Source organism: Marmota monax, unplaced genomic scaffold (genome assembly GCF_021218885.2).
Source record: "Marmota monax isolate L192 unplaced genomic scaffold, Marmota_monax_Labrador192_F-V1.1 WCK01_AAM20220418_F8-fsc00400, whole genome shotgun sequence".
Taxonomy (NCBI): domain Eukaryota; kingdom Metazoa; phylum Chordata; class Mammalia; order Rodentia; family Sciuridae; genus Marmota; species Marmota monax.
In genome coordinates, this window is record NW_026692772.1 from 92,201 (window position 1) to 115,521 (window position 23,321).

The following is a 23,321-nucleotide window of genomic DNA, read 5'->3' on the forward strand; positions in this document are numbered from 1 at the left end:
ACCTGTGACAAAAACAATTTCAGAGTGGCATAAAGTGCTAAAATGGGCAGATAGAGGAAACATCCGTGACAGAAGTTTGTTTTTTACAGATGGGTTTGCTGACATCCCAAGATCACTGGATTGTGGAGTGAATTCTGAAAATGAACTACAGTCTTCTTGAACAAAGAAGATGGGATTGTGCAGAATTTCAAGTCTCCAAGGGATCTTCCTTTCTTTTTACATGTTCTTCTAACTCATTTGGGGAACTACTAAATGAATAGTGATCTCATTCATAGCCAAGTTCTTAAAACTAAATTCAGTGTTTCACATTTAAACTCTTTTCAAACACCTGATGTCTTTATACGGGCTAGTGTAGAAGTAAAATTTGTACTTCAAAGCTTAGCATATTCACCAAGAAGACAGTAATGTCTTTACTGTTGTAAGAGTTGGTCTGGGTTTAATTCAGTCACATGAGGGGGTGTGTAACTAGGTGAGGTGAGGTAGTTGTAAATTCCAAAGTTATTCAGGAGAGAGAAAAGGATTGGTGTTCTGAGATTGTGTAGAGGCTGTCACTAACACAATAGAGTCCACATATTGGCTCTACACATGCTTAGTTTTTAAATGGTCTTTTCATGACCTTTGAAATGCCCGTGGGTGAGGATCACAAAGGAGATGGCATTAGATAGTGGAAAGCCCGCCTGTACCCTGAAATAGGAATGTTTCAAGCCGTTTTGTTTTTTTTTTTTTTTTTTTAATTATTGTATAAGGTATGCTTGTGTCCAAAACATTTGCTTTCATAATGCTTGTAACTTACTTGAATACCTCCGCTGACAGTGTGATATTTACTCATCCTACAGAGCCCTCCTCTTTGGCCGCAGCATTTTAAACATAGCTCTAGGCCAGGCAGAAATTCTTTCCTTTGTAGAGATTGTTCTGTCTTTGCTGTTCTTTTTAAAAATCTAATTGGTATTAAACTCAAATCTAATTGTTATTTAAATCCAATTATTTTACTGATCTGGGGTGCTCAGCGGGCATTTCATCAGAAAGATCACAGATCACAGGATTTGGCAGATGTGAACTGTGTGAAGTAGTCCCCTCCCTGTGATCAAGGCGTAAGATCCAGGGAATTCTGCATCCTCTGCCTTTCAGAAGGGTGCTCAGGGTCAGGGTCAGGCCTGGAGTTGCCCTTGGATGATCAGTTGGCCTGGTGACTCTTAGTTATGCCTTCAGGGTATTGTTGCTCTGCACAGAGAGCATTCTGTGGAAGGTGTGGTTGAAGCATCAGGAGGAACAAAAAAGGAGATTGTACTGAGTGTAATAAATGATTATGACCTGCTTTTCTGCTGCTAACAATTTTATCTAATAAACATTTACTTACATAGCTGAATTGGTTTTTTCTCAGCAAATTATCTGGTGGTAAGGTTATAAAAAGTTTAATAGTTCTTATGTAGCTTACTGTTAGAGCACCCACAGACTTGTAATCATCATCCCTACCACCTTTCTGAGCCTAAAATCAGCCTACTTTCACATGTTCTGAAAATTTCTAGCATAGCCAAGATGGAAAAATCTTACAATGTGATGGCTAATCTTTTGTGTGTCAGTTTGAGCTAAGGATCCGAGAAAGCTGGTAAGACACTGTTCCTGGGTATGTCCAAAGAGATGTTTCTGAAGGAGATCAGCATTTGAACCAACAGAGCAAAGAAAGATTTTCTCCCAGTGTACAGAGCATCATCCAATCCCATGAGGGCTGGAGCACTAGAAAGGCAGAGGAGGGGTGAACCACAACATCAGTACTCCTGGTACCTGGGCAGACTTGGACACCAGTGCTTTTCCTGGGCCTCTGGTTTGCCGTGGGCAAGGCCATGGGACTTCTGAGCCTCAATAATCACATGAGCCAATCCCTCATACTAAGTTTCTATATATGCTGTTCTTTTCTCTGGAAAAACTTCACTAATGTGCTGATGTATTACATGACTAAATGGTGGCAGCATGAGGGCCTGGATCCTACTCAGATGAGTAAGAAACCATACCCACCACCAAACTGCTCATAGTGCCCATACTTTGGAGGCTTCTGAACTGTATAAATGGAATGCCATAAAAAGTTGGAAACTTGCTACAACAAAAAGACATCAGTTCATTTGCAAACTCACTTTTGATTTCATGGAAGTAAAATGAGGTTTAAAGTACTACTTGAAATGAATTGGCTTAGCAGTTGTAAGGACAGTTTTAAGGGTCTCTTTACCTGAGCTGGGATTGTGGCTCAGTGGTAGAGCGCTCTCCTAGCACTGGCAGGACCTGGGTTTGATTCTCAGCACCACGTAAAAATAAAGGCATTGTGTTGTGTCCATCTACCAAAAAAAAGGGTGTCTGCACCTGAAAATTTCAGCATATAGAGAGCACCAAGGGCTGGGGCTAGGGCTCAGTGGTAGTGCACTTACCTGGCATGTGTGAGGCCCTGGGTTCGACACTGGGTTCCATTTTTAGCACCATATATGAATTTAAAAAAAAAAAAAAACTAAGGTCCATCAACAATAAAAAAAAAAAAGTACCAAATGACCCTAGAAGGTATGGAATTGCATTTGGAAACCCCAGATGTCTATGGTCAGTGAGGGTATGTAATGTAGGTGGTGCTCAAAGACGAGGTAAACCAGGGCCAGTGGGCCAAATCGGGCTCACTACCTGTTTTTATGTTTTTTTAGCCTCTAAGCTAAGAATGGCTTTTACCTTTCAAAATGAGAGGAATCAAAGGCTTCCACAGCAAAACCAGCAGTCCAATTCCAGGGTTGGGGCTGATTGGAGCAGCAAGCCCTTCCCTGTGCATGCCATCTGTGCTCCCTGTCACTGCAAGAGCCCCGGGCTGCACAGTGAGACCAGCTGCTACCCAGAGCCTCTGTCCTTCACTGCCTGGCTCTAGGAAGTCTGCTGTCGCTCTGGCACTGCACTCTAGACTGGACAGGTTTAATCAGGAACACCTGGGGTGACATGAGCAGTGATTCCAAGCACCCTTGAGCTTTAAATTGACTTCCATTTCCCTTAAACAGGACGCACGGGAAGGGGAGTGGGGAGAGACAATTCACCAATGCAAAATTCAACCATGTTAACTTAAAACACTTTATCTTAAAAACTTTTGAACCAAAAGAAAATGATTTTACATGAAAATATAATTCTGAAGACAAGTATTTTAAACATTTCAATAATGCTTGCCTGTATTATAAAAAGTTATAACATGAAAATATAAAAATATTAACAGGCACCTCAGAAGTAGAGACTTTACAGGGGAATGATTAGATAGTATGTATGTTTTGAATCTACTTGGAGTGCTGAATCAACAAAACCAAATGGTTTCTGATTTGTTTAGTACCAAATGGGGAAGTTTCTTAAAAAATGAATAGTAGGTTAAAAGGCAAAATTGGATACTGCTATTTAATGTTTGCAACTAAACCGGATGTTGAAAAGGTACATTTAACTTATAAAATCAGAAATTAGTGTAAATGTTTCAGTTAATATATTTCAAACTGAACATCTTGACCAAATAGAAGTTAATACGAGCCCACACAGTTTTTGAAAGCTATTAAAAAATACTTGAAGCCCCCATCTTTAGTACTTTACATTATCAGAGCAGCAATGAAAAACACTGACATTTCAGATACAGTTCTATAAACCTTACATTACTTACAAACCTTCCATTATAAAAACTTAAAAGTTTTCTTAAAAGATGATAAAAATTTGAGTTGATATTCAACTATTTCTAAATTGAGAGCATATAAAAAGGTAAAAAAGGATGGTGAGAAGTTCTCTATAGGCAGAAGACAGTCTTGGTGGCCAAAGTCAAAGGGCTAGGGTTAGCTTTTATAATCAATTATCTAAAAGTATTCATTTTAACCACTTAACATTTTGGAAAAATTTAACACAATTTATGGAATTGGCCAAGATATTAAACTTCTTAGTTTACTGAATCATAAATTCTCAATTCTCTGGAATAGACACTATAAAACTATTCTCAATCCCAATCAGGTTATCAGCTTAGTATAAAATAAACTGACAACTAAGGAGATAAGGGAGTTGTTCTCGCTCCTAAGTTCACCATATGAAAATCCCTATGAGTTTTAAAGAAAGCCCTTTCCATGAAGGTAGCCGGGGTAAAATGATCTGAGAAAGAAAAAATTTTTGGAAGGGTGCCCAAATTAGATACCCATTTCATTAAAATTAAACCCTCTATATGGAAGACAACGTTAACCTGGAAGCCTGCGTAGTAAAATGAGTTGACAACCTAGGAGTGTAAGACTGGAGCAGAGAGAACCTGGGCAGTTTGACAGTCCCAATTAAGAGGACTCAAGGTTAATTCCTAACATTGGTTATTAGCAGCCCAAAGCAAATGTAACCAAAATAAAAGTCTTTCACATTTCACGTAAAATCAGAAAGAAAAAAAAAAAAAAGTAACAAGATAAATAAATATACTTAAGTTCACACTTTTGACTTCTCAGCTCGTGGCTAATATTTACGAACACATATAATGGTTAAAGGCCTATTTACGTTAGCCAGATACTCTGAAGATATATGTTCTAGGAGAAAAATTAGTCCTGACCTTGAAATTTTAAAAAGTGTTAATCATTAAGGCAATTTTCCCCAAGATTCTACAAAACTCAAGGTCATTTTTTTTTTTTTTTTAAGACACTTGAAGGGCCCAGGCGTGGAAGAAATCGGGAACAAACTGATGAAACCTTTAGGCTACCATCAAAAAGTGCTCTTAAAGGCAGACTCTGCTTTGACCTGACAACTCATGTGCTGCTGGCATGCAGACGGGCAGTTCCCGTGGAACTGGTCAGTTTGATACTATGGGTCTACTAGCCATGTTAGACGGGGACAAATCTAATTTTTATTCAACTGTTATATATGGCAAATAGTATTATATATTCCCTGACTTGCTATTTTTCAAGGCATGCCACGATATTCAAAGTGAATTTCCAAAATACCCAATAATTGATCATTATAGAGCAAAACATTTTAACATTATATTCATTTGTGTGTGTGTATGTATATATATGATTTTTAAAATGCCACAGATTTGATTTTCTTGGTCACTAGGAATATCTTCATGGCCTCTAAGAATAAGCTGGTGGACTCCATCATGTACCTGCTACACTGCATGCTGGACTTGTGGAAGGACAGGGTGGGCCAAGGCCATCATGTGACAGGTCCTACGCTTCTATCACTCTGAGTTGGTGAACGGCTGTGACAAGAGCCAGTCTTCTCTGGAAAGCAGAGCTTGGGCCTCTGATGGTATTTCAGTCTGTACGTATCAGTCATGCAGCTGTCAACTGAAAAATAGGTAGTTAATGAGACGGTCTCACTTGGGCACGGAGAACTAGAGTCCAGTTCTGGCTGGCAGAGTGCATCAGCAACTGTAGTTGAGTTTGCCCGAAACCCACAAGCTGCAGTGTTGAACAGGCAGGGGGCTCTGCTGCCCGTGCGCATCTTCACTTGAAGGGTCTCTCTGCATCTCAGGTGGTCCGCATGTGTACTGAGTTCTGAACCTGGCTCCGACACTGCGCTTGGCCTCGGGGGACCACTGATCACCCCTGAAAGTCTGACGTCAGGCACAGACTCACTCCTCTCCGACTGTGGCACACTAGTAACAGCATGTTTCTTTGGCGGCAATGCGGGTGGCAGAAGCTGACAAAGAAGTTCTGGCCCCTGGCAACCATCACATCGGCAGGCTGGCTGAGCCACATGTCCCGTGGAAGGAGAGTTCTCATAGTAGCATGGCTCTATCCTGGTCTGCTGCGGAACAGCGTCCGGCTTTGGGCCGACAGCCCTGGAACGTGCAGAACAGGATGAAGACAGGGAGGCCACTTCACTACTGTTCACTCTCTTTCCAGGCGAACTGTCACCGAGGTGAAAGGGCAAAGCTGCCCTCTCAGAATGTTCTCTACTAAGCCACTCAGACAAGCGGCCTCCATTCGGTTTTTCAGATTCCCGATGACCTGACTGGTGGGTGTGCTCAGTGTGGTCCTTGAGTATTTGGGGGCCAGGTGAAGGAAGGCAGTTTCCACTGGTTTCACGGGCATGTGGCCTAACATACAAAGATAAAAGCAAAGCTGAAACACCTTATGCAATAGGTGAAACTAGGGAATAAACATTTCTCTATTTGGGTTTTTCCAATGCATGGTTTATATTATTTTTGCAACACAATAGAAATGGGAAATATTATGCCACCCACAATATGCTAATGCTCACCAGAAATGCTCATCATTACCAGATTCATATTTCTTCTCTTTTTGTGTGGTGCTAGAACAGAACCCAGGGCCCTGGGTAGGTACTTTGCGACTGAGCTGCACTTCCACCCACAAATCACATTTCTCACCATTAGAAACGTACTTTAAAGTTCATTTCACTGAAATTACATTTATCAGTGATGAAATACAGCACAGAACTTACGGAAAATGCTACAGACAATTCAATACTCTACATTGTTCTCGCCCCTTTCTAACACTGAAAGGCAACAGGGATGAAGATGTTTAAGATCTTATATCAACACTTTAAGGATGGTGAATAATTAATTTAACTTAATCAAAATTATCTTTGATAAAGTAATAGCTAATTCCTAAGGTGGAGATAAATCATATGTTTCAGATTTTTTTTTTTTTGGTAGCTGGGATTGAACTCAGGGGCACTTGGCCACTGAGCCACATTCCACCCCTATTTTGTATTTTATTTAGAGACAGGGTCTCACTGAGTTGCTTAGCACCTCACTTTTGCTGAGGCTGGCTTTGAACTCATGATCCTCCTGCCTCAGCCTCCCAAACCACTGGGATTATAGGCGTGGGCCACCGCACCCGGCTATGCTGCAAATTATTTGTTTCATGATTTCTCCTATGAATTTTTCCTATGAATTCATAGAACTGAACTAGAGAGGAATGGCTAGGTAGATGCAGTTATCAAATCTCAGCTCCACTGCTTTGAGCAGATTACTTAATGTCAACCTCAAATTTTCTCATTTGTAAGATATAGCAGTTCCCCCTCATCCACGGTTTCAGTTACCCACGGTTGACGTCAGTCTGAAAACACTGACTAGAATATTCCTAAAATAAATGACCTGTGAGTTCTAAACCGCACACCCCTGAGTGAGCAGCGTGAAGACCCCGGGCCGGCCTGCCCAGTCTGCTCAGCCTCAGTGCCTCAGTGCCCGGAGCACTCGGGTCTGCCTCGGTGCAGGTACGCGTGGGCTCTGAAGCTCAGCAGGGAGGCTCCAGCCATGCAGAAGCTCAGCAAGGTGCTGCCCACGGGAGGGAGAGCAGGACGTCTCCTTCAGGGAAATCAGACAGTCTGAGGTTGCCATGATCTAGACTCTTCTGTACAATCTCGAAGGAAACAAAGTCGTGCTGGTTTTGCTGTCACATCTCTAACAAAGTCACAGCCATGGGGGCATGACAAGCACCTGGTATATGCAAGAGAAGCGCAGTGTGTGGAGGGAGAGCTTGGTGCTCTGTGAGGTTCTGGGCACTCACTGGGTGGGATCCTGTACCCTCCTGCCCTGGCCGTGAGGGGCCACTGTGCCCCTCCTCACAAGAACACCAGGTCAGAACAGTGACGTGCTGCTCCTGGCACCTTGCAGGCCCACCGCCCACGGGTACAAAACCTCCGGTGAGTCCCACTGTTCTAGGGGAGAAAGGCAGATCTATGCCTTCCTGATGAACGAAGAATCCCTATACCACGGGCATCCGCGAGGAAAGGGCTTGGCATTCCCAAGCGTCAGCATCACCTTTTCACCAAATGACTTTTTACTTGCAGATGTGGTCCTGGGTGGAGCTCACGGGATTTACAGCCTGCTTCCAAGTCCTTACGTTCTCTTCTAAAATCTGGGTTGAGAGAGGGAAAAAGAGGAAAACAAAATTATTTACATGGTCTTATAGAAATCATCCCATTTATTTATTTATTTAATATTTATTTTTTAGTTTTAGGTGGACACAATATCTTTATTTTCATGTGGTGCTGAGGATCGAACCTGTGCCTCGCGCATGCCAGGCGAGCGCGCTACCACTTGAGCCACATCCCCAGCCCTATCCCATTTATACTTACGTCAAGTTTTTGTGTAAACCAGGCAATTCTCTTCTAATTTAAAAACAAACAAAAATGAATTCTTGGAGACTTAACTGAAAACATCACCCCTTTTCTGAACTAACTCCTTTCTGCGATATCAGTGATCCCTGCGCTGGAGGGTATTCCTGCTGGGTCACGTGGAACTCTGTGTTCCCTTACAGGATCTTTACTGAGGAAGTGCCGTCAGTCAGCTTTGCACCACTGTGAACAAAATGCCCAACAAGAGCAGCTCAGGAGGAGGGAGGCTCCTTGTAGCACCCACTCCCGGACATTTAGTCCTCCTCGGCCAGTGCACGGCTCTGTGCCCCAGGCGAGGCAGTGGGTCTCAGAAGCAGGGTGTGATGGGGCAGCACTGCTCCCCTCAGGGAGATGCCCCCATGACCCCCTCTACAGCCGGGCCCCACCTGCCTACGGCCACCACCCAGTGGGTCAACGCTGGCCTGCACTGATCAGGCGCCAGCTCTCACAGCCCCTTCCTCTGAGCACCCCTGCATTCGCAGGCGCTCTGGGGAGGCCTCCTACCCCACCCCAACAGTGCTGAGGTCAGGTGACCCGGCTCACTATGAATCCTCTGATTATGGGCTGGTAGCTTTAAGCAAGCCTCTTCCTCATTCACGGTTTCCTCCTTTATGGAACGGATGATAACACACTTTAACTGCTTCACAGGATTCTGGGGAGGGTCAGTGAATTACAGGGTGGGACGGAGCTATGACCACACAGATACCCCAGCACCCAGCAGCTACTAGTCACCAGCTGTCCATGGGTTGTGTGTGGGTCACCGCACACCGAAGCCTAGTGGATAGAGACATCTGGTGTCTGGGAATGACCAGTAAACATTTTCTTTGGTCATTTCCCCAGACACACAGTGAATCTCTATCCTGCTCTGCCAAGACCCACACAGCACCTGAAACGGGTATTATCATTGTCAAGTCGGGCGCCAACAAAGATGCCTGTTAATCAACGGTATCTCCTGACTCACGCCAATCCTGGAGTTCAGCCAGTTCCCCTGACCAACTCCCGTGGGACAAGGGACCCTAAAAATCCCTTTTCCTGTCCCTAGCTCTTCCCTTCCTGCCATGAGCCCCATTAAATCCCACACAGTTTCTCCTTAGGCCCTTCCCTGACCACTCTGTCGGTCTGATTGAATTCCACCCGGGGATGAGTCTCAAGTAAAGCCTCCTTCAGTGCTCTTTTTAAACCTGCCTCCTTTGGTCGCTGCCTCCCTTGCCTGTCTCACAGGTGTGACGGCCAAGAGGCCAATCAACCCGCTGACTGCAAGACACCACACAGGAGACTGGGCCCAGAAGCCTCATCCCTGCCTGGGATGAGCAGCTTCCATCAGCCCCAGGAGCCTCTTTCCTTAGTCTAGTTCCACCTGAAGCCAGAATCGGTCGGATAGACAGGAAAATCAGGTCAGCTCAGGTGAGTCAGGCCAGTTTTGCCCAGGGGTTGAGATGTTACTCCTTCAGGGCCCTTCCTCCACCCCTCCACCCTCCAGCCGGTAGCTAAGGTCGCCTGCCCCAGGAATGCCCCCTCCCTACAGGGAACACAAGGTTGTTAGTGTCCTGGGCGGTCCACCCTGCCCTTCCCCTTTCGGCCCACCTGTTTCTCACCTTTGGCCATCCCACTGGGCATTCCTGGGCCTAGTCACAGAGGCAGGAAGGAGAAAGATAAGGGAGAAAAGGCAGGAGAAGAAAAGACGCCTAGGACATACAACAAGGGCAAACACCTCGCCTCCTGGGACACCAGGACACCAGCTATGGCCCCCTTCTCCCTCCCTGGAGAAGTCTGTTTCCCCTTTTTAAATAAACCCTGCTTTATATGCTTGCCTCCGCGTGCTTCTCTAAAGTCAGACTCCAACACGGGAGTCACCGGTAACCCGCCACATCACAGCTCTCGGGTGGATGGGACGCATCAGGGGCTCCGCTTTTTTTTTTAGAGAGAGAATTTATTTATTTTTATTTTTAGTTTTTCAGCGGACACAACATCTTTGTTTGTACGTGGTGCTGAGGATCGAACCCGGGCCGCACGCATGCCAGGCGAGCGCGCTACCGCTTGAGCCACATCCCCAGCCCAGGGGGTCCGCTTTTGTTGATACTTTCTGACTCTGTGTTTTGTTCCTCTCTAATCATTTTAGACTTCTAAGTTTCCAGGCGGCTTACACCTTTCTTGGCAGGAAGAAGAACCCCCCAACGAGACGCTGGCAGTCACCCCTGTTAGTTTATGTTACTTAATATCTACAGCAACCTTATGAAGGAATCCTAGAAGTTTTGCAGATGAGGAATCAGAGGCTTAGCCAGGCTAAGGAGCGATCCAAGATCTCATGGCCACCAAGGAACCCTGAGGCCCCAGCTCTGATGTGCAACAGGCACCAAACCAGTTAGACATGAGTTTCAATAAAGTCACAAGAGAATCATATGCAATTGGACTCGTGAATCCAAGCCTGGTAGGCCGTGAGGTTTCAGATTCAGAACCCATCATTTCACCTGAGGCCTCCTTTTTAACCACAGCTACTAGGACCAGGGCCTCCCACAGGAGCCACCCTGCTGCTGTTGCCCTTGCAGGACACTAGAGGAGGGTCCACAGAAGGTCAATGCCCAGAGAAAAACACTACCCACATCAAGATCTCGCTCTACAAAATAGTACTTCAAAACAGCTCTCAAAAAATGATTTTAATACATCTAAATGAAACTAATTTCCTTGTCATAGGTGAAGTAGATCCGACCCATTACACTTGTGGGAACTAAGGACTGTTTCATAGGGTACAGATGAAGGGAGCGGAAACATCTGGATTTTTTAGGAGTTTCACCTACTAGTGTGATAGTAGGAGCAAATGTGACTCCATTTTGTTTTATGGCTTCATCCTGTAAAACAACCATGCCAACTACACGGGTCAGGCCTGGAGCAAGATTTCTTTTCCTTTTCTTATAGAAACCTTTAACATTAGCAACTACCTAATGGGGCATTGTTCTGTAACTAGGGTAACAGGGCTCTGTTTTCAACTGGGGTGACTGGGCTAGCTGTGATTGGTTAGGCTTCCCGCCACTTGACTGCACTGTCCCGCTTCTGTAACCTGGCTTGCTTGCATTGGCTAGACCCCCCCGAACATCCCTTTTGTGGTTTTCAGGCTTATAAGGAGTGCCCTTGCAATTGTTCGGGGCTGATCAGGGGAACAGCTTTATGTTCTGGTCAGCCGCCACCGGTGTGCTTCAATAAAGGCTTGATTGATTTTATGTGAGTGGTCTGGAAGTCGGTTTATGAAACCCTGGGACAAAGCTTTAACTATAACACTAGCATCCCAGTTTCTGGGACAGCAAAGGCTTCATATATGAGAATCAACTCCTTCATTTGCTAAGCAGGAGGGACCTGCAGCTACCGTTCACGGACAGAAAAATTGCATGAACCAGGGTATAAAAGCAACACAGAAGTAACTTTGGAGTTTGATAAATTTGTGAGTGCCACACCACTCACCTGTCTTGGAAACCAAACCCAGAGACTGCAGAGTGAGCCATGTTCCTACAACATTAGTACAATTTTCAGAAGGTATAGGATGTACCAAGTGTCACATTACCCAATGCAGCAGTTTCCAAAGTGTGGCCACGAGGGCTGCCAGGACCCCCCTCCCAGGCTACACAGTCCAACTGCTCTCACTCTGCCCCCAAGAGGCCAGCTGTCTCCAAGTGCGCTGATATTCACACTGGCAGAGCACACCAGTCAGACAAGGCTGCCAGCGTGAGAGAGGAGCGAGTCCCAGGACCAGCAGGGACTGTGGCCTTCACAGCCACACACTTGTGGTCTTCAAAAAGCCAGTCTCATTGAAGCACGTTTAACGAAGCACGACAAAATGCTTCATTCTATTAGTTAATCTATATGTTTTGAATTATTTGGGTGCATGGAAGAAGGAAGCATACATAAAGCACTTTTTTTTTTTTTTTGCTTCTCTTTTCTGGTGCTGGGGTTTGGACCCAAGCATGCATGCTCTACCACGGAGCCACATCCCCAGTGTTTTAGTTTGAGATGGGGCCTCACGGGGTAGCCCAGGCTGGCCTTGAACCTTGCTCCTGTTGCCTGTGCCTCCTGAGCCACAGCATCACAGGCGTGCCAGCATGGTGGGCTTGCACGAAGTACCCTTGGTGCATATCTTGACATGACGGCTGTTTCAGGAACAGCACTCATGGGACAGTTTGAGCAGTGAGCTGTACCCAGCAGGTTTGTCCATGGAACCCACTTCTACCCCAGGAGATGCAGACAAACTGGGCACTCAGACTTGGGTTCTGCAGAAATGCTCTTGAAAATGAAGGAAGCGAACATGCCACCTAAAGGAAAGGGCTGGTGCAGTTCACCCCAGCGACGACTCGAGCCTCTGGAGGAAAGTCAGACTGCCTTTTTAACAGTGGGCTTACCAACTGTGCCTGGTAGCTGTGGTGACATTAACCAACGGGGTTCTGAAAAGACCGTTCAGTGAACAGCACTGGCACCGGCAGACTAGCGTGGCCTGGCAAGACGGGTTTCTCAGGGGACGACACAGAGGCTGGAAGCTGTGCAGCAGAATGGCCTCCAGGGTGTCAGGGAGGCCAGCATCTGTCACTGAGCTGCAGCATCAGAGTCACCTCCTGTGGGTCCAGAGCCCTCTGAGCCAGTCTGGAGGGCACTGCCTGTGGTGGCGTGCTGCAAACCAAGAACCACTGTCTTCCCACCCATGTGTGGACAGATGAGCACCAGAGCAGGTGACGGCTACAGCAGGCGTGAGCAGCAGCAGACGCAGTGGTCATGCCAGGTGTCTCGGGGGCGGAAGACTGCCAATCAACCCCAGTCATCTCACTGGTAGTGTTTCCTTGGAAACAGTTATTTTCCACTTGAAATGTTATTTACGTCAGCATGTAACAGCTTTATCCTTCTCCACATGTATTTCCTAATGTCTCACAGAGCAAATACTAATGACCTAATCCACAGAAACAAAAGTCCTCTGCGGTCACCAATCCTCTTTCACAGTGCCAAGAGACCCAGAGGCCAAAGGGCCTGAGAATGCTCTTCTGGCTGGCTGTTGGGCTGTCCTGAAGCCTGCCTCACGAGGGTCCTGCTAGGCAGACGGAGCCGCGGCAGGGAGGTCGTGACCATGGCTACACAGTGGGCAGCAGCGCGAGCCCAGACCACACCCCAGCCCAGCAGTGCCTGCTGCATGCATGCCCACAAGGTGGCTCTTGACATGTTCTACTGACACCCGGCGGCTGGTCTGGCATCAGATAACGGGCATAGACATAAGCAGGTGCCATGTGGCCAGCATCAGCTGACCACCAAGCAACTGCAGCCCTTCTGTGCAGACCTGCCTTCCTGTGCCTTCAGCAGCCCTCCCCAGGCTGACCACCTGAGACCCCTCCATCTGCGCTGGCCGGGCAAACAGAGCCAACCCGGGCTGCAGAGCCGTGGTCACCCTTTCACACGTGACAGGGAACTTTACCTTAGATGCTCTGTGATCCCTAAGTTGGTCCTCTGGCACCTTAAAAAACGCAGTCCCTCAAAATTCAGATGCAGTTTACATACACTTGACTAAAAGATATAAAAATTACTTGATGCAGCAAATCTGCACTTGATTATGATCAGACTCTGAAATTAAATCCTGGAAGAACTGACAAGAAATGAACTGAAGCTGGGTGTGGCGTTGTACATCTGCAATACCAGCTACTTGGGAGGCTGAGGCAAGAGTATCACAAGTTTGAGACCAGTCTTGGCAACTTACTGACACTCTGTCACAAAATAAAAAGGGCTGGGGATGTAGCTCAGTGGTAAAGCACCACGGTTCAATCCCTAATACCACAAAAAAAGAAACAAGCTAAGAAGTTATTGAGCCTGGTTTGAGCATTTTACGTTGTACTAGGAAACCCCAAATAATTTTGTACCCAATAAATATAAAGCACTATAATTTATCAATATATAATAAAAATTTTTAAAAAGAAAATTACAGATCCTTACAAATGATGACTTAATTTTACCAAGGTAACAGCACAGTGGGCAGCAGGAGGCACTGATGGCTTTAGGGCTCTGGCAGGTGTGCTCCAAGAGCAGTGCCTTCAGAATCCCAGCGGCTTAACATCAACATGTTGTTCTGCCCTGCAAACCCAGAGAATCTGATGGAAACACCAGGCCAGAACATTCTTCAGTGTTAAGACGGGGGCTCTAACTAATGCTACCTTGAAACTGCATTCAAAACAATTCTACAGCACAATACTCAAGAAATCAAAAGGTATCTCTTATCTAAAAAGATGAGTTTATAAGTTAAAAGGTCTCTGAGCAGTAACACCTAACTTCAGTCTAGATAATGCAAGCTTCACTCTTGGACAGTGACATTTCAGAATACAGTGGCAATTATTAGTTTCACATTACGACCACAAACCCTAAGCACTCGCGAGCTACAGTAAGCGCTGTAACTCCGCACTGCTCGGCTGTGCCTCGGCCCTCTCCCCTTCTCTCCTCCTCCACATCTGTGCTTCCTTCCCTCTCTTCCGCACTCTTGGTGCCTGGCCTCCCCATGTGAACCCAGCCTGGCGCCTCGCCTAGGCGTCAGACAGAGCTTCTCTAGGACCGTCTCTTTGCAACGCAGAGCAAAGGTTTGACAAACAAAATCCACTTCTTCCCTTTTATCTCCTTTTAATTTTACTGTAATCTCTTTTTTCCTTCAACTTTTTGTTTGGGAGTAGCTCAAAAGTTCACAAAAGTCTAACGATGAAAATCAGCTTGACGGAAACCTGTTTTTTACCCAGAATCACCTACTGTGAATACTTCACATTTTTGCCTGAACCACACACCACGGGCTCACGGCCACACGTCCGTTCTGCCTCAGCTACTTCCACGTCTGATGTGCCTCCACGGCTCCTGCTGCCCCACAGGGAATTCCCCTCCAAGGCCACGCAGACCTGCAGCCCGCTCTCCACCAGCCTCCGTATGGGATTTTTCCGGAGAAATTCCCTCTCCCGTGCGCTCCTGGACCTTCTGGCCCCCACGGTGGGCGCTGCAGATGCTCGCCTCCTCCTCAGCAATGGCCAGCCTCCCACGCTGTCTGGGTTGCCCCACACTTTCCAGCTCTGCCGAGTGCCCCAGCTATGGCCCTGCCACGACCCCCAAGCCCTCCCGACCTCCAGAGCAGGTTCCTAACTGCCTCATGGGATCAGCCTACCTAGGCCACGGCCTCCCACCTTCCTCTTCCTGTATCACCATGTGCCAGGTGGAACCAGCTTTGGAGCGCCCCACGAGGCTTGCTTCCTTCCAGTCACTCACGCTGTTATCATTGTCACAAAAGCAAACTGCACAGGTGCTGAAGCCTCCCAACTCGATGCTGTGGACACAGCTCTCTGCTGGGATGTACATCGCCTCGCCAACGTCTCCACCAAGCAGAGTCCCTCCTGGGGTGAAGGTCAGGGCATGCCAGTGTCCTGCCTGGTGGCCTGCCGGCCCACCCAGTGAACTGCAGCGCCCGCCCAGCCAGCCTGGTTCCCCAGAGCCCCTGCTGTCCCCCAAGACACCCAAATGTGCCAGCCAGCTGGTGTGTGCCAACATACGGCCCTCTGCAAGCACAGGAGGGCTCCCTGACCTGCTGCTTCCTATCATGCTATCTCCTCATCCTTCCATCCTTCTCCTTCTTGTAGGTCAAGGCACCTGAAATTCTTTCCACTAGAAACTCATTTTAAAAGAGAGGCTAAAATATCTCACATGCACTGTGGGAAGTTCAAGCATTGCTACGGCTCCAGGCAGCACGAGAAGGGTCTAAGCAGAATCCACTGGCATGGGCTGAGCAGAGCCCACACCTGGGCGGGCAGAGAAGAGCCCACGTGGAGCCCACACCTGCACAGGCTGCAGAGGTGATGTGACAGCCGCACTGTGAAAACATGCAGTACTCACTGGGCAACACTACGGACTCCACTTCTCCACCACCACGGGCACTCTAATACTAAAGCTGTGTAACGTCACAGAGAACATAAAAGACAGACACTCGGAAGGCTCCTTGACTTTGTGGTCTCCTGCTGCCCCCAGGGGACTTCCAGTCCAGAAAGACTGATTCCAGGGTTGAGGCTGGGGCTCAGCAGTAGAGCGCTTGCCTCACACACATGAGACCCTGGGTTCGATCCTTAGCATCACATAAAAATAAATAAGTAAAATAAAGGTATTAAAAAAAAAGACTGATTCCAGAAATGGCTAATGACAGCAGACTTACTTGCAGTGAAATAAAAAAACACTGGATGACACAGTCACTCAGAAGCACGTCTGCCTCACGAAGACAGCCAGTGATTGGCACATGGTCACTCAGAAGTGTATCTGCCTCACAGGGACAGCCAGTGATTAACACACGGTCACTCAGAAGTGCATCTGCCTCAGGGGGACGACAGTGATAGACGCACGGTCACAGAACTGTGTCTGCCTCATGGGGACAGAGAGTGGCTGGGGAGGTGCAGGCCAGGACCAGCAGGCAGTGCTGCCATCTGCAGGGTGTAGCCCGAGCAGCAGGATCCTGCCGTTTCGTGAGACTGGGAGACTGCTATCAGAGCTGCACCGTCACATGGACGGTCACTGCCTTTGAAGTGGCTCCCCCTTTCTCCACTGAAAAGTCTTAACTGGGCCTCTCCAGAAATCTTCGCCCAGCTGATTTTAGGACTGTCAGCAAAAGAGCCCAATGTAGACAACCTTCCTATTTTCGTGTCGCCCTGTTTACTTGGCCACTGGCCGAGATGACACCAGCACTCCAGGTGATGGACACCCGTTACTAGTTGTCACAAACATATTCAGTATAGTTCTTTGAAGAAGTGTGCAAAGAGGGCCTCTGGCCTTGAGCTGGGCTTCACAGAGGTGTCTACATTTTTAAGATAAGTTACAAGTGGGCTCCCTGGTAACAGCTGGCAGGGGAGGGAAGAAGAGGGGAAGCAGCTCTCCCCTTCTCAGGTGTTGTCCTTGAAGGGTTAACTTGCCCAGAACAGTGAAAGAAAAAGCTGTGAACTTCTGCAGACTGTGAACTTCTGAGCCCCTCCCCTTACACACTGGGTATAAAACTCTGAAACTCCCTCAACTCGGGGTTCAGAGGATTGATTGATTACAGCAAAAGCTGTGCCCTCTGAGCCTGCTGCAGCCAAATAAAACTGTTTCTGATACCTTCGGTGCCTGGCCTCGTCTGTCCCTACAACACCTTGACTACGGGTTTCCTCTGATCATATCCATATGGTGAAAGCAAAATGATTTAAGGAGTCATCGTGCTCAATCTGGGGAAACCCCGCCACAGAAACAGTAGGGAGGGCTAAGGAGCGGCCTTCACCACACACTGTCCACAGCTGTCTGCTTCTGTGGGAAGCCTGCCCCTCCTAAGTTCTGAACCTTGAGGCATGTCCCCTGCAGCTCAGGCAGTGCTGGGCCCACGTCCCTCGGGTGTCTCCCAAGGCCATCCCACAGCTGCCAGCATTCCAGGATCCCTTCCCAGCCCACAGGCCACCCACACAGACGCCCACCACTGCTCACTGTTCCCAATCTCGCTCGCCCTGAAGCTGCCACCAGCCTTGTCCCCATGTCCCCTTACCCCTCACTGGAGCTGCTGCTGCCGCCCCGGCTAGCCTTCATGCGGCCATGAACCTGCACTTTCTGCCCTCCCTCCTGATGCCCAGGCTGCCTGTGAGACTCGCCAGTGGGACGTGAGCAGAGAGAGGCATTCCTGGACGGGAGCTGGCTCTCCACACGGCACCTCCTCCACCGGCCCCCATGAGCCTGGACCCAGCGCTGCCCAGGAAGCCACACCACGCCAAGGACGGTCAACACCTGAGCTCTCCAGCAGCCTCACCGTGTGCCTGACCCAGCTGCCGACCCCCCCCCCCCATCTTCTGCCTGTAGCAGCTGTTCCTGCTCCTGCTCTGACAGCCTTCGACCCCGCCCTGCTGGCCCCTGCGTACCCTCTTTATCCTTATTCCAGGGGAGACCTGGACACTCTGCCTGTCTCACATGCCTGCTATTTTGAGAAACGGGGGATGGTAAATCAGAAAGACCAACAGTCCTTAGGCCACAGCCCTTAAACCAGAGGATCATGAGCTTCCCCTTGGCAAACACAGAAACATGCCCCCTCGAGGAAGGGTCAGGTGGCAAAGGCTGCTCAGGGGCATTCCTGCCATGGCCAGTCCAGCCTGGGAGATAGGGCCAGGACCACAGCAAGGTTCCCAGGGCCCCTCACACAGGAGCCCAGTGCAGCTGCCACCAGGGAAGAGAGTTGAGCATTTCATGCCTGAGCCAGCTGCTTAGGAGGCACAGAGATGTGCTGACAAGCACAGCCAGGAAGCCGCCAGCGGAGGACACTGGGTTACCAACTGCAGAGACTGAAAGCCAGAGCCACGTCTGGGCCACAGGTGTGAAAACCACAGCAACAGACCACGTGTATGTAAGAAGGTCGAGTCTCCTTTTTGCTCCTATTACAACGTGATACATAAACTTAAAAAAAAATGCATGATTGATATTTCAAACTTATTTTAAAATAATTTTTATAACCATATAGGATTTTCTTTTAGGTACATGGTAACAGAAAACATTAACTAATCATGTCTTACTGCAACTCTCACAGACTAAACAACACTCACCTTCTGCGTGCCGTTTGCTCTGATGGGAGGTACAGTCCGCATGCCCTGCCTGTGGGCTGCTCCTCGTGATCTGGTCACTAGAAAACAAAACACGTGTGGAACACGGGGTTACTGTGGACCCTGGTTTGATCTAAAGGAAGGGAAGGAAGGAGCATGGTGAAGTCCCATTCCCCGCGCTATGTCAGGGCCCAGGGTGCTCCATCCAACCCACACCTCAGCAGGCGCCAAGGCTGGGATCACCCTCAGCCTCTAGCAGGAGATGGGGCGCGGAAGCAGACTCAGGAGCCCCTGCTGCAGAGGCGAGGCTGCACGTCCCCTCCTCCCACCCACCTGGCCACCTCTCCTGAGAGGTCTAATAAAATCACTCCCCATGCAAAGCTTCCTTAACTCTTTACAGAAATGATTCTTTTAATAAAACCCAAGCTGCTGAATTCTATGAAACCCAGGCGTCGAGCAGAGCCGCGTCCTGTCACAGTGGTAAGGAGCCGACTCTTCCGGAACTAGTCTGACAGCAAGAACAGCCCAGCTCTGAGCTGTGTTAGAGATGAGATAACAAGGCTCGCAGACTTCAGAATTAAAGCTTCGACTTAATAACCCAGGGAGCTGGGGCTGGGGCTCAGTGGCAGAGCACTCGCCCAACACGTGTGAGGCTCTGGGTTCGATCCTCAGCACCACAAAAATAAATAAATAAATAAAGGTACCCATCTATAACTAAAAACACCCCCCAAACAAAAATAACCCAGGCAAGACCCACAGAAGAAACTCACAAGGAACAGGGATGGAAGCCCTGGTACTATTCCATACTTTTCAAATTTCCTAAAAGTAAACAGTTCTTATTTCTGGAGTCGGTAACTACCTACCAAAGCCCGGGGTCCTCAGTGTGCAAGAAGAGCCAAGCCACGTTCTCTGTGCTCAGCTGCTGTTATGCTTAACTGACCCCCAACAAATGGCCTCACACCACGGACAGAAGAGGGTGGAGGGAGCCCCCGGGTCTGTTACCTGCAAGTCCCTGCTTCAGCAGCAGCACCGCTGGCCACGGCTGGGCCACCCCCGTCGGCAGCTGCCGCGTCCAGGCTGGCAGACCCGTTGCTGACGTGGTCGCTGCTTTCATACCCAGACTCGGTCCTCTGCACCTGCCAGCCGTCACCAGGAACCCCGCGCTCCACAGGGCCTGCCCTGCTCTCTGCTCCCTTCCCGCCAGAGTCCAGGGAGCTTCTGCTTCCCGTCTCCAGCTTCCCTTCGTCCTCGAAGATGGTCACCAGCCCTTTCTGCTCTGTGCTCTGCTTGGACCAACTGCCACAGGTCTGCTCCTGGCCCCCCTGGGGTCCATGGCTGATGTCCGCCTTGCGCCGTGGGCTGTGCTGCCTCTTCCCACTGTCACTGAAAACGCTGTCCACATTCAGGGCCTCCCTCAGGGGCCTCCACCCTCGGCCCCGGCTCCGGCCACCATGTCTGTCCCGAGAGCTCTGGCTGCTGTCTGGGCCACACCCAGCACCGCTGACCTTGCTGGCTGTTCTCTCTCCTGGAACAGGCGCCTGGGACTTGCTGGGACTCGCTGTCTGCCCAGCAGCTCGACTCTGAGAGGCCGCTCGCTCCTGTCTACAGGGCTCCTTCCCTTGACTGTGGCAGAGCTGAGCGCTGCCCTGTCGCCTGAAGTCACTGGAGGCAGGTGGTGACCCAGGCTTGACATGTGAGAGCTCCTCGTCAGACATACCTTAAAAAGTGACCACAGTCAAAGACATGAATGGCCCTCCCCACACGGCAATGCTGCAGTCACAAGCTGAGGACCCTTCAAAAAGAAATGCTAGGTGGTCACCAGGAGGATGGCAGTCAGTCACAATCTGCCGTGAGATTCAAGGACTTCATCAGTGCTCATTCATGCTTACTGAGAAGCACTTATAAAAGAGATGGACTTTTAAAATGGCCCACAAGGGCTGGGGTTGGGGCTCAGAGGTAGAGCGCTCACCTAGCACGTGTGAGGCCCTGGGTTCGATCCTCAGCACCACATAAAAATAAATAAATAAAGCGAAGGTATTGTGTCCTTCTACAACTAAAAACTAAACTAAAAAAAAAAGCCCACAAGGCGGATCACAAAGAAGTTTTTTTAAAAAAATATCTCACAATCAACAAAAGTCCTAATACTTTCCATCTCACACACTGCCAGCCCCAGACATCTGGCAAGCTGCTGCTGCTGTTGTGAGCGGAGACGGAGCTCAGGCCAGTGTGCAGGCCGTGGGGTCCAGGGGCAGTGCAGCTGTGGCCGCCCACCAGGCCGGGCAGAGCTGCCACGGCGACTCCCCAGGTGCCACACTCAGTGAGCAGCACACAAGGCGGCAGGAGAGCACCTGTGTGCGTCTGTCAGCACCAGCTCAAGGACGCCACGTGCAGAAGGAGGAGCACAAAGCCAGAGAGCAGCCCGTGAGAGGTGAAGGCCGTGAACACAGGGAGGGTCAGAGCTGCCCTGTGTAACCCTCGCAGTCTCACGTGCCACCTGAGGGAGCACATTCACCACGAAAGGCTAAAACATCGAGACCGGAACACTCAGTCCCAGCTTAGGCTTGAGTGGGCCTTCTGGGTACAGGTGTACTGAAGAACTCGTGCTGAGAAACACAGCGACACACAGACGTGCACACGGGCACAGGTCGACTGCCGTCCCGAGGCTGCAGAATTCCATTTCAGAACGAGACTTCGGGCAGTGCCTTCAAGGGAAGCGCACACTCTGGACTCACCTCGGTGCCGGGCCGTGTCCTTCCTCTGTGCCTGCTCGAGAGCTTTCCACTGGGCAGAAAGCAAGCTCCTCTGCTGGACGGCTCTCAGAGCACATTCTCTGGAGAGGTCTTTTACCTTTTCCCTTTGATCACCATGGCTTAGCTTAACTGCAAAAGAAACATTCCTACAGTGACACATCATTTTCAAACTGTTCAACAAAAGTAAACATTCAGCTAAAATCGCTGATCCTATATTTACAACCACCACCTCAAGTACACAATGAACTCATTTTCGGCCTAACTACACACTTGCTGACTTCTCCTGACCTCTGGAGACAGTTTCTTTCAACACTTCTTAGAGAGACCCTGGAGTGCGTGAAAACAAAAAAAGAAACGTGCCATCAAAATAATAAGGACACAGGTGACCGCCTGGCCCCCGCTTGTGGGCACGGCTCTGCAGGTCTTGCTCTCTGAATTTTTTGAAATGGGCAGAGTCACTATCCCCATTTCAGTTAAGGAAATGGAGCCCTGAGAAATCAGAAGCGAGTCCACCTTCATACAGCTCGAGAACAGAGCGTGGACCAAGCTTGGCTGCTTCAGCACAAGCGGCTAACGGAGGTGCCCTAGGAGAACCAAAAGACACGAAGACCACACCATCCTGACCACGGAGAAAGGGTTGGGGGGGACCCAGGCTGTGCTGTGGGTAAGGGCTCCCAGGGCCACCCACGGAGGACTCCAGGTGCCCCTTCCTAGCTGAAGGGCCACAGGCACTGGCAGACATGATTTCATCAGCATGTTTAGAAGCTGCTGCTAAGTCCCCCTGAAAGTCCACATGACTTGGTTTTCCTATTTCTAAATCCCAACTACACATAGTACAGCAGCAGCAGCAGCAGCAGCAGCAGCAGCAGCAGCAGCTTGCCAGACATTTTACTTGGGACGAAAATTGCAAGACGTGCCTTGTGGGAATCAAAATCATGGATGACGACAAGCGGGAGTGAACACAGGCAGAGTGATGCGCACCTCGTCCCTCGGCTGCACTCGCCAACAGCACCTGAGGGCCTGGGATACCACTGTCTGGGCCTGGGCCTGAGGAGGGCCCAGTCACAGCTGTCCAGCAACTTGCCAGTCTTAGCTGGCCCAGCCTGGAGTCTACCCACCAGTCTCTCCCGGGCCAGGAAGGCCAGCTGAGCACCATGCACCATGTCTCAGGAACTCGGTGAGAAGGATGGGGGAAAGCAGAGGCAGAGGGGCCACCACATACGTACCTGCTCCTCTCCCTCCGCTTGCTTGAACGGGGCTCCGATTAAATGACGACACCTCACTCTGAGGGTTCTGACCTCCTCTCAGTTCTCCGTGACCGTGATCGGTACACTCATTTTCTTTGCAACTAGCTGACTTACGAATTGTAGACTTTTCACATCCTTAAAAAGAGAAACAAAAATGTATCATTTTCTTCCTTTGCATTAGGAGAAAAGATGCTGGCATCACTTTTTTGGGGGGGTGGGTACCAGGGACTGAACTCAGAGGCGCTCCACCACTGAGCCACATCCCCAGCCCTATTTTGTATTTTATTTAGGTAGCTTACTACCTCACTTTTGATCAGGCTGGCTTTAAACTCATGATCCTCCTGCCTCAGTCTCCTGAGCCACTGGGATACAGGCATGCGCCCCCGTGCCCAGCTGCCTGCTCACTCCTGCAGACACTGTTAGCACTGAGGGCAGAACTACTTCACACTTCTCTGCTCCACACTCTGAAGGGCCCTAGGCCCAGTCTACCAAATCAACAGAAAGCTCAATATTCACCACTAGGAGGCGCTACCAGCGAGGCAGCCTAGGCACCTGTGACCAGGAGAGCAGGTGATCCTCCAGGTGCCACTGATGATGGTGGGTGACCCTACAGTAGCCCTGGGGCCACTAAAGGGAGTATGGGTGACCCTACA

At 49.1% G+C, this 23,321-nt stretch overlaps 1 protein-coding gene across 3 annotated transcripts in view; it reads right to left on the reverse strand.

Annotated features, from left to right (window-relative positions):
- Positions 1-708: 708 nt before the first annotated feature.
- Positions 709-23,321, reverse strand: part of Usp53 (ubiquitin specific peptidase 53) — a 56,667-nt gene continuing 34,054 nt past the window's right edge. For 2 of the 3 annotated variants that reach the window (XM_046447110.2, XM_058580124.1), the window contains 6 exons: positions 22,648-22,803; positions 21,404-21,550; positions 19,674-20,388; positions 18,675-18,751; positions 7,742-7,838; positions 709-6,052 (listed from right to left, as the gene is read on the reverse strand). In XM_046447110.2, coding sequence (XP_046303066.1) covers positions 5,164-6,052; positions 7,742-7,838; positions 18,675-18,751; positions 19,674-20,388; positions 21,404-21,550; positions 22,648-22,803 — 2,081 coding nt within the window. In that variant the 3' untranslated portion in view covers positions 709-5,163. The remainder of the gene's footprint in view (positions 6,053-7,741; positions 7,839-18,674; positions 18,752-19,673; positions 20,389-21,403; positions 21,551-22,647; positions 22,804-23,321) is intronic. The other variant, XM_058580123.1, reaches the window with a different exon arrangement.